We start from the raw sequence: 11,015 nt of genomic DNA on the forward strand, positions 1-11,015 counted from the left end.
CATAAAAGCTGGAGATATGTACCCTTCCCTTCTTTCAATTTGTAAGTTAAATTTCAATCTAAAGTGTATTATTAAGAGTTAATCATTTATTAGTTTACTAGTGCGATGCATGTGCTATTGCTCAATATGAAATATAGGATTTAACATGAATCGGGGCTAGAGTTCTATATGCGGGGACCATGCTGGGCAAAGGAGGGTAATGGGGTTGGATAGGAGGCTGTAAGAGCCTTCTTTATGGGATCACCGGATGAACCGGGAGCAGTGATCATGGTAGGGTGGGCATGAGTGGTCACAACAACACCGTGGCACGACTTGTATGTGTGTATGTGTCCGTGTGTGTGTAGTTAGGTGTATTTTCTCTTTTACATATTTGTGTCGATACTTCGCTTGCACGTGAAATTTTAATGAACGTTACTGTGTCAGTATTATGATTGTTGGAGTAGAGCTGTGTCCCGTCCGTTCTGGGAAATAAAAAAACCCTCCCATTTCTTGCCGATGAGACGGAAGCCGGAACAAGCACGTGCCCGGACGGGAGACGAACCATCACCTGCTCAGCCTTCCGTGAAGGTTTGGTAATATCCAATATGCTACACAGTGTCCGTTTAATTGCTGTTGTTTGCCGCTGCCGTGGCGGCACGATCTACAAAAGTGTACACCGTGTTGACCGTCGAGTCGTCCGAGATGGATTCTTCAAGGGTTTGCTCCGGTGACATGGTTTTTTTGCGTTTGCGCTCAAGAAAGTACGCCCGAATATCGGTGGCTAGCTTTCCGGGAACTTCGAAGATTTCCAGACCCTGCTGAATCATGTAGGACACAATGCTGGACATCTTCTTCGCCGTATAGTGGAGCGCCTTAGGCGGCATTTGCCTGGGGCAAATCAGGTGCGGTGTAAACAAGATGGCCAAATTCTCCGCGGACATCTTGTTGCTCTCCTCACGCGCTGCCACCGAATGGAGCATTTTAATAATGTGCTGCAGTAACTCGCGATGCTCTTCGGGGAGCAGGAGAAGGAGCAGCTGCACCGAGTTGAGAAGATGTTGTTGGCGCTCTGCGGTAGCCGCCACCTGACCCCTCATTAATGCCTGGCTAAGCGGCGCTATCTGAAGATGTGCTGGATAGTGGGCGTCTGTAAGCAAAGGCTCTGGCAGCTCGGCCAGAAAGCTCTTAAAAACAGTGGCACAGTCGTGAGCCGAGAATCCTGTCAGTTCCAAATCCAAGGGCTGGTCGTGCTGTATGTGCATTCGTAGCTCGTTCTGCCTGGAAACGGCTCCTGTCTTCCGAAATAGTCCCTCCTGGGTGAGATCTGCAGAATAGCATTTCCGCATTTAGAATAATTCAATTTTCCGGACTCTCCCTGTCACTTACTCTTCTCCAGCATAAGAAATTCTTTGAGCTCCTCCAGGTGCATCAGAAAGCCTGCATCAATTTGTTGCTGCAGCGTTTCAGTGGGACTGTTGCCCGCCGACTTACTGCCTGCCCCAGCCGTGCAGCCTGTGGCAGGTCCGCGATTCTTCTTGGAGAGGCGATTCCACTTCTTTATCTTGCCCTTATATTCGTAGACGATTTCATGGCACGGCATGTCGAACCTGCAACCCATAAATCGGTAAGCACTATATTTCGATGGGATGGCAGCGTCGCTCGTGGCAACTTACTCGTCGGTGTTTAGTTCCAGCTCGAAGGAGAGGTGCATGCGCACCAGAGACTTGTATTTTTCATAATTGCTGTTGCGCATGCGTGTCGCTAGGTCGCGGTCATTAAATTCATTGATGTTGGCGTATTCCATGTCCATTGTTATACGCAAGGGCGTATACAGGGCGACAGCAGTAGCCAAAGCAACAAAACAACAACAGCACAAACGAAAAGGACTTCCGTAGATTCGAATCCCAGCACTCACACGCTCACTTTAACAAATATTACTTTTCTAAAAGTACATTATAGAAGTTTTGTGGCCTGACAGCATATTTGTTTATAGCTTTGCTGGTGGAATTTAATTGCCTAAAATTGGGCGAGACGCGCTGCAAAAATTGAAATATTGAACTGGCAGAGCTGTCACTGGCGTCCAAAGAACATTTTGTGCGAAAACGCCATGTCAATGTTAAAGAATTATAAGCTGTACACTAATGCTTCTTTATTTACAGCTGAAATTAGTTAGTAAATCTTTGAAAGAACTCGAAATTACAAATTTCGGACCAGCCGATTGAGGCGCCCATACACATGGCGCCAAAGCTGGCCGATAAACCGGCTATATACTGTGGTAGGACCGATCCCTTGGACATGTTGTGTTCTGTTCTGTTCTCCGTGATGCAAAAAATGGAACTGAAACTGACACGCAGACCGTTATTTGGCTTGACAAATTGCCCTGCATGAGATAACCAAAGCGTCGACGCTGGCGTACAACTGGCACGCTGGCAGAGGGGGAAATACTTGAAGTTGGAGAGAGTCGTAAATCAGATTCTACAGTTTCCCTTTAGAACGGCGACGGAGGCAGAGGTGTGGAAAGCGCGCTTTAACGTAAGCAAAAGTCCCCAAAAAGCAATCGGAATCTGAAACAGCTAATTAAATGACTGCTGATATGCCACCGCCACCTCCACCCCCCCCCAATACACACCCCCCGCCTATTGTTATAAGAACAATCAAGTGCCTCTATAACAATCCGTTCGCTGCCAGTCGGCTATCTGGAGCTACTGATTATACTTTTGCGCGGAACTTAGGCACTTTATATTTCATCTTGCTACGCTACGAAAATGGTATTTATTACACACAGATTGAATCAGTATCGGATCACCGCAAAATTATATATCTGCTATAGGAAACATCTGCCAGAACTATAATTTGTACTGGATCGTGCTTTAATATCACTATACGCTCATACATAAGTACCAAATATAGATGGTTGGGTATGTTGCGTGGGAAGCCCAACATCCATTTTGAAAGATACAGATTTATTGGTCATCTGACTTTAGGAGCACATGCATGCAGGATACTTCCATAATAGCATTATAGATAATAGCATTACCTACCAAAATAATTGAATGGGCGTAAATCGCCTGGAGAGCATCTAATCTGGCTCTTAACACACATCATCGTACTCATCACGCCGAAAACACATGTAGGTAGGTTTCTAAGCTGTGACAAAATTCCTATTCCAACGGTCACATGGCGGTCAAGTTATCAGGAAAGATGCGTCCTCATTGATGTTGATCGTTTGGATTTGAATTTGTATACGCGTGTGGAGGAGCATCGAACGGGCAGGGCACACATTCAACCAGCAGAATCCACACAGCCATCACCACGACCAACTGCAAATACGCACCATGACGCCGCAGCCATATCGGACTCCGAATCCGATATGGACTGTGAAGCAAGTGAGGACGAGGATGACGACGAATGGACCGACCACGATCCATTCGACGATCTGGAGGGTCTGGGCCAAGTGTGAAGGGCCCAAATCGCCAGCGCACGCGAAAGCATGCGTTCGGGCGGCGCCTATTGATGTGCCCAATCGGCGATTCAGAGACAGCCACTGCAACAAAGAAAAACAGTCAATACACGACAATACGAAAAACTGCCAAAACACACGCAATCCACACGTACCTGCCAATACACAGACAGAGCTGCCCCTCCAACAGCTGCCACCAACACTGACAATTTCCTGCCAAATGGGCGGAAAAGGAGGACTCTTTTGATGACGCTGCCACCACACCATCACAATGACGTCACGCCATTTCAAACATACAGCTGCCATTCCAACGACGACGCAGATGCTGGCGCCTGTTGCCGCTCCACTGGGTCACACCCGTCTCTCATGCCAATTATGTGAGGGCGGGATGGCCTGGTGTTGAGCCGCCGGACGCCAGCAAATCCTGCAAACGAAAAAGGAGAATCAGGAGAGAGGCTGCCAATAAATACATATACTCACCTGCAAACGTCTCTCACGCCAACACCAACCAGACAAGGGTCGCCAGTAACAGCATCCAAACGCCAACAAGTACCTGCAAATAAACACAAATTAAAACGAGGGGGAACGTTGTGAGTTGCTGCGGAGACCGCAACTCTACAGTTATACCCGATACTAAGTCAGTATGGCTCTCCTCCGGCAGACGCCGCTAATATTAAACGACACGACAAGGAGTGCGTGCGAGAGAGACAGAAAATCAGTCTTAGCGTGACGTCGGGGGCTGCGTAGCCAGAGCAAATTGATTTGTTCCTTTTGCCTATAAAAATGATTTGATCTGATCCAGATTCAGCAATCTGATAGACATGGTCATTATCTATGAGTCTGCGTTTTTAGTTTTCTCGAATGTGCAATATTGTGGATGCAACAGATTTTCGTCTTTTGTGGGGGCGGAAGGGGGTATGGCGAAATTCTGAGATAAACGTTTTATAGTGAGATCTAACAGAAGTGCGGATTCCAAATTTGGTTACTCTAGCCTTAATAGTCTCTGAGATTTGTGGATGCCCCAGATTTTCGTCCTTTGCGGGGGCGGAAGGGGGTGTGGCGAAATTTGGACACGAAACGGTCAAGGTCAGATATCACAGGAGTGTGGATACCAAATTTGGTTGCTCTGGCTCTTATAGGTTCTGAGATCCTTGAACTCATATTTTGCAATTGGCAAAGCCGACCATGAAACCTGTGTGTTAGAGAGAGACAGAGCGAGAAAGAATGAAATTGTTTTCTTGATTCTGGCTATAATAATTATACGATCTGGTTCAGATTTTACACTCTAGAACATATAATCATCCTCTACGATTCTGCGTTTTTGGTTTTATCGTATGCCACAGATTTTCGTCCTTTGTGGGGGCGGAAGTGGGCGGGGCGAAGTTTTGAAATATTTTTGTAGCAGTGACATATCACAGAAGTCTGAATCCAAAACATCGTTGCTCTAGATCTTATAGTCTTTGAGCACTAGGCGCTGAAGGGGACGGACGGACGGTCGGACGGACGGACGGAGGGACGGACGGACGGACGGACGGACGGACGGACGGACGGACGGACGGACAGACGGACAGACAGACAGGGCTCAATCGACTCGGCTGTTGATGCTGATCAAGAATATATATACTTTATGGGGTCGGAAACGATTCCTTCTGGACGTTACACACATCCACTTTGACCACAAATCTAATATACCCCAATACTCATTTTGAGTATCGGGTATAATCACACGCCAAAGCAAACACCTCCTCAACTGGGTGGCCGGACCAGCAGCCACTCAAAACGCCATTACAAACCGACGATGAACGTGGCCGAGGAGGCCAGGCCAATCCAACTGTCAGCGCATCCTGGGTGGCCGGACCAGCAGCCACTCGGATGCGGCCAACAATTAAAATCGACAACGTATCCTGGTGGCCGGACCAGTTCGCCACTTGGATGCGGCCAATAAAACAATTCGTTGGCATCACACACCGATGTCAATGCCACTCCATCCCACGATCGCATCTCGGGTGGCCGGACCAGTGCCACTCGGTCTGCTGCACCAAACCAACAGACAGATGCAACGTGGGCGGCCGGACCAGAGCCGCTTGCCATCAACAGCACCATCATTGCCCACGATGCACGCCAATACTCACATCCAGCCAATAAACAACACACAGGGGGACAACAGAGCCGGCCGGTATACAGCGTAATGTTCGCATTGCGTTTGTTATGCCGGCCGGTGCTTCGTTGTAGTTGTCCTCCTAAAATAAATATAATTAATGTGTTGTAAATGTATGTCAATTATCGTTTATTTTACCTTGTCTGCATCAATGTTCTTGTTGTAGATGTCAATCCTGTTGTTTCCGTAGTTTTTGCATGTCCGTAGATAGTTTGTCCATAGTTTAAGTTACTTGCCTGTGATATTAGGAATAAGTTTTTGTAAATTAATGTAGTTTTTTCTGTAGTTAATTGTAAATTTTCGTAGTTTTCTAATTAGTTTTACCTTCTTACTCTTCTTCCCAACCTATTTGCCATTCCCATAATTCCCCTTGACACGTGGTATTACCGAAATACCACGCAAATACCAGACTTTGACCGATAACACACAAAAAAGCCAATTCAAATTTAACATGCATATATCAATGCCCAGTGTGTTATCGGTCGCAACTTCGGCAATTATGCCCAGCCAATCCCACACCCACCCACTTCAAAGCAACTAAATGCCAAATGCGGTTGTGCAGGAGCAAAATTAACACTGCCAACCATCGCCACTCTGCCAAACGCCATTTCAACCGCCCACAAGATGCTATGCGGTCGACTCTTCGGAGCGTCTCGCGCCCAGATCGTAAGATCCGGAAGTTTAAAGTATCCGGGCGGTTATACGGGAGCAGGCAAATTTCCCCCTTCCCATCCCATCCCCCGACAACAGAGCAGCCAATACACAAGGAACAGAGAACATGAGACATGAGCCATTGACAAGCAACAACACACACAGCCACTAAATCAGGAAAGCCATTAAATTTCCATTGCCTACTTATCGGTGCTGCTACCCTCGGACTACTTTCATCTCACTCAATATTGGGGTGAGTGAAAGTGGAACCGGGGGTAAGAGCACCGGTAAATGACGATCGGCGATCGGGTCTTTCGAGTTGAGGGGGAGAGTATGGGAGTTGGCGGACATGTGAGTGTTCCACCATGAACCTCGTCCGCCACTCTCATCTCGTCCACCCGCTCGAGAGGTTGTGATCGTCGGACGTGCCATAACCGTTTCGTGTCGTTTCGCTTTTGATTGTTCTGTGCCGTGTCGCCATTGACGTTTTTTTCTGTGTTGCCCTGTTCTTTTTGTGGTGTCTGTGGTGTGCCGTGCCGTGCCGTGCCGCCCTTCTTCCACCACACCCATTACTATCTATGACAAACTTTTGTTCCCGTGCACGTCACAAACCAAAAAAAAGTGATCTACGCCCCCTTTCCTGTCGCTCGACCTCATTGGTGGATCTGACAAGTGACATGCCATCAACTTCAGCTGCCGCTGCAGCCAAGTTGATGCAGGCCCCGTCCGCTGCACTGTTAACCAAGCCATTGCTAGCCCCCCCCGCTGCCATGCCAACCAGAGCCTCTGCTGCAGCTGCCTGTGCTGCCAAAGCCACCGCCCCTACTCGCGTAGCTGCCGCCGCAGCTAAACGCCCCCCAGCTGCTACAGTTCCTACTACTGCTAGTGCTGCTCGTGTAGCTGCCCACGCCGCTCAACGTTCTCCAGTTTCTACTGGTGCCCTTGCAGCACCTGTACAGAGCCAGCCGACTCTGTGCGAGATCCTCAGGGAGCAGCGGGAGAAACTGGCAATGGAAAGGAAAGCAACTGCCAAGCTGATGGCAGAGTATGAGGCCCGGAACAAGAAGCGGACGACCACCTTGGGCTCGCCGATTATAAAGGCGTCGGCCAAGAAGATTAAGCGGACAGCAATCACCAAGGAGAAGCCTGACTCTAGCCAGAGGAATATCACGAACTACTTCGATATACTCTCGGATGCTGACGACGTAGCAAATGACGACATGGATGTTGACACTGACTGCAGCGAGGGAGAGACGGAAGCCGAGGAACCTGTTCCCACAAACAGGCCCTCTACTTCTCACACCACCCCCCCGCCTGCCCCTACCACTGCGCACGCACCCAATGCTGCTGCTACAGCTGACGCCAGAATTGTGCGGCCAGCCCCTATATACATTCCCAATGTCTGTGAAATCGTTCCCCTGCTCCAATGCATTGACAATGCCATTGGCGCAGGCACTTATGACACTAAGACTGCCAACAATGGATCTCTTAAAGTCATGTGCCATACAATAGATGGCTATAGGGCCCTAATTCGGCTCTTATCTGAGGGGGAAGGTGTGGATTACCATACGTTTCGCCTGCGAAGCGAAAGGGGTATGCGTATCGTCATACGTCACCAGCACCGCTCCACACCCACAGACTGGGTGCGCGAACAGCTCGGAAGACTTGGATACAAGGTTAGGCATATTGCCAATATACTTAAACGATATACAAAGGAGCCATTGGACCTATTCGAGGTCGAGCTTGAGCCCCAGGAGAATAACAGCAGTATTTATGAGCTACCGGCAATTTGCAGCCAAAGGATCAAGGTCGAGAAGCCCATACGCGCGCCAGGCGTTCCCCAGTGCCACAAGTGCCAGATGTCTGGGCACTCCAAGAACTACTGCAACCGAGCAGTCATATGCCTGAAGTGTGGGGAGAAGCATGACCCCAAGGACTGCCCCAAGAAGCGGGAGGATGTGCCGAAATGCGCCAACTGTAATGGTCCCCATGTTGCCAGCTACCGTGGCTGCATCAAATACAAAGAGTACTGCAACAGAAGGAATAACGGATTAGAAAAGACCAACAGGATGTTGAGTAAACTTTCAATGCCTACCTTACCCGCCGCTCAGGGTTTGCGGCGTCCCCGCCAGCCACCCGTCATGAACCAGCAGGGCTTTCCAGCACTGCAGCAGCCGGGCCGCCGGCGATCGCGCTCAGGCGCAAGAGCTCCTGCTCCTCCAGCTCAGATGAGCAGCTATGCCGATGCACTCCGCACAAGGCAGCCAGCGAGTCATTCCCAGCCTCTTCCAGGGAGGCAAGTATGGCAGTCAGTGCCACCCACAGCGACCACAACTGGATTTCAGCCCACTGTGAGCAATCAGAGCGTCCGTCCTAGCGATGAACTCAGCCAGAAACTGGACTACCTCATCACACTGCTGACACAGGAGCGGATCCAGCATGCGGCCGCCGCTGCTGAATCTACCCAGAAACTGGAAGGGAAGATAGATGTACTAATTGCACAGATGACTAAGCTGACAGATTGCCTATATGCTAGCATCCAGGCTAATTCTTATGCCAGTAATGTATAATACTAGCACTAATTACTCCAATTGACAAGCAATAGCTCTGGCTGCCCCGGACCAGTGGGCAGAGGAGAAACGAAAACAAACAAAACAAATATAAGTCAAGATATAGAATAAGAAAAATATGTACATATATAATCTCCCTTTTCTGCCAATGTAAGGCAACCATAATGTTTCCCCTTAGTCGATAATTTAAATTTAAACTTAATTTATAGTCAAGAGTATGATGCTTTAGATCTACCCACTCCCTCTCCCCCCTCTGGCAAACGGACTGCTGCCAAAGTGGAGAGATTCCCTCAGAATTATGATTGCGCCGGCAGCACTGCCGGCAGAGGAGAATTCGTGCTGTAAAAAAGCACTGTATTTGTTGCCTACGGCTGCTAACAGCAGCTCGTAGGCGGCTATTTAAAGACCATCTATAATAAGCAACAGCCCTAATACATTGTACTTAATATGCTAATATAAGTATCGGTACAATAAAGACCCCATAGCGTAACGTAACACTGGCTCCCCTAACCTGCTGGATCAGGCTAAGGCGCGAGCTGGGTTACGTTGCGCTATGCTAGTTACGTATCGCCGCCGCTGCATACGACACACAAATGCCGCCAAACATGCACACACGCACTTATGACAAAAAGAGAGATGCTTGCTCTCTCCCGCCGAAACAAACCACAAACACGAACAGCAAACCAAACGAAGCTACCCTGACCTACGCCAATACCAAAACAAAAACAAACACATTGACTTATGCCGAAACTATAAACGGCATACAGCAAAACAATGACCAGCAACAGCAACAACGTTTGACGACAGCTAAAAGCACCAACACTAGCAGAAGCAGAAAATGCTTGCTGCCTACTTTGACTCAGGCGGACGAGCATAATGCACTGACAAGGCCTAATACCAGAATAAAGCTGGTAAAAGAATGGCTAAATAGCGTGCCCCCGCTATTGGACAATGAGATGCCCTCGCCCCTGCCCCTTACCCCTATAGCAAAGGCCAACTTGACTACAAATTCGTTTCGCTCGCCGCTCAAACGAAGATTCGCGGCGATCGAAACGGATTCAGATAATGACGACTTTACCTGCCTGACACTGGACACGCCTATGTTTAAGAGCCAATTTGCCAAAAGACTGCATCATAAGACCCGACAGATAGAGTCAGAGCAAGAGACGCCGACGATTGGTCAAATATGCACACCGCCAAATAAACAGTGTGAGGTCCAACAACATAGGGAGCCACAAAGCATGGAGTCTGAACGTCAACAGATGGAGACGGACAACCATCAGCCGCAACATCAGCCAGCCATTAATGTAAATTTAACGCCCGTCCAACCGCCAATACGTAGTACCAAGGTCCCTACACTCTTCCTGCCCCTGGTGCCTGCAATTGTACCCCTCATAAATAAATTGACCATCAATCCAAATGTGGGGAAATTTACGACGAAATCCATGGCCAACAGTGGACTCAGAGTCCAGTGCGATGACATGGCAACATACAACGCCATACAGAACGCCCTTGCTGAAGATAGCACCCAACTCCATACACACCAGCCGCGCAGCGACAGGGGCTACCGTGTAATAGTGCGGCATTTACACCACACTACGCCAAGCAGCTGGATTACTGAGGAGCTGGAACGGCTGGGATTTACTGCCCGGTTTATCCGAGGATTAAAGCACCGTTTTAATGGGAGGCCTCTAAACATATTTGAGGTTGAAATTCAGCCCAAGGCGGATGGCGGCCATGAGGCAATACTTGCCATTAAACAACTGGCCAACCAATGCGTCTCGGACGCACAGACAGGGGGCCAAACCAGCAGCACCAACACCAGCTGCAGCAGCAACGCCCAACACCCGCAGGCCCTTGTATAGCCGAGGTGCGCAGGCCAATCCGGCCGAAAACCATTTGGCCAGGATCCAGCAGAAGCTAAGTGATGAGCAGCAGCAGCAACAAAAACAAAAACAGCAGCAGCGCGGACACAATTTGGGTCGGCAGCACCAGCAGCAGCACCAGCATCGCGGCCATCATTCCCAGCCACAGGCCAAGGGGCGCCAATGCCAGCGCGATCAACGGGTGCAGCCAACTCCAAAACGTTTCCAGACACCGAGAAATCCCCAGCATCAGCAGCAGCCAGCCATCCAATGCGATGGCAAGTGTGTGGAAATCCTGAAAGAGTACGCCGTCAAAATTGAAAACTTAGAGA

The 11,015-nt window shown here is 49.1% G+C and overlaps 1 protein-coding gene across 1 annotated transcript; it reads right to left on the reverse strand.

The window, feature by feature from the left end:
- Positions 1–382: 382 nt before the first annotated feature.
- LOC117194364 (rho GTPase-activating protein 19-like) lies at positions 383–1,921 on the reverse strand. The gene is made up of 3 exons (XM_033398936.1): positions 1,653–1,921; positions 1,366–1,586; positions 383–1,303 (listed from the first exon to the last, which is right to left on the reverse strand). The coding sequence occupies exons 1-3, from the start codon at positions 1,787–1,789 to the stop codon at positions 603–605; spliced, it is 1,059 nt and encodes a 352-aa protein (XP_033254827.1). The 5' UTR covers positions 1,790–1,921; the 3' UTR covers positions 383–602.
- Between the last annotated feature and the right edge of the window lie 9,094 nt (positions 1,922–11,015).

Source organism: Drosophila miranda, assembly GCF_003369915.1.
Source record: "Drosophila miranda strain MSH22 chromosome Y unlocalized genomic scaffold, D.miranda_PacBio2.1 Contig_Y3_pilon, whole genome shotgun sequence".
In the NCBI taxonomy this organism is placed as follows: Eukaryota; Metazoa; Arthropoda; class Insecta; order Diptera; family Drosophilidae; genus Drosophila; species Drosophila miranda.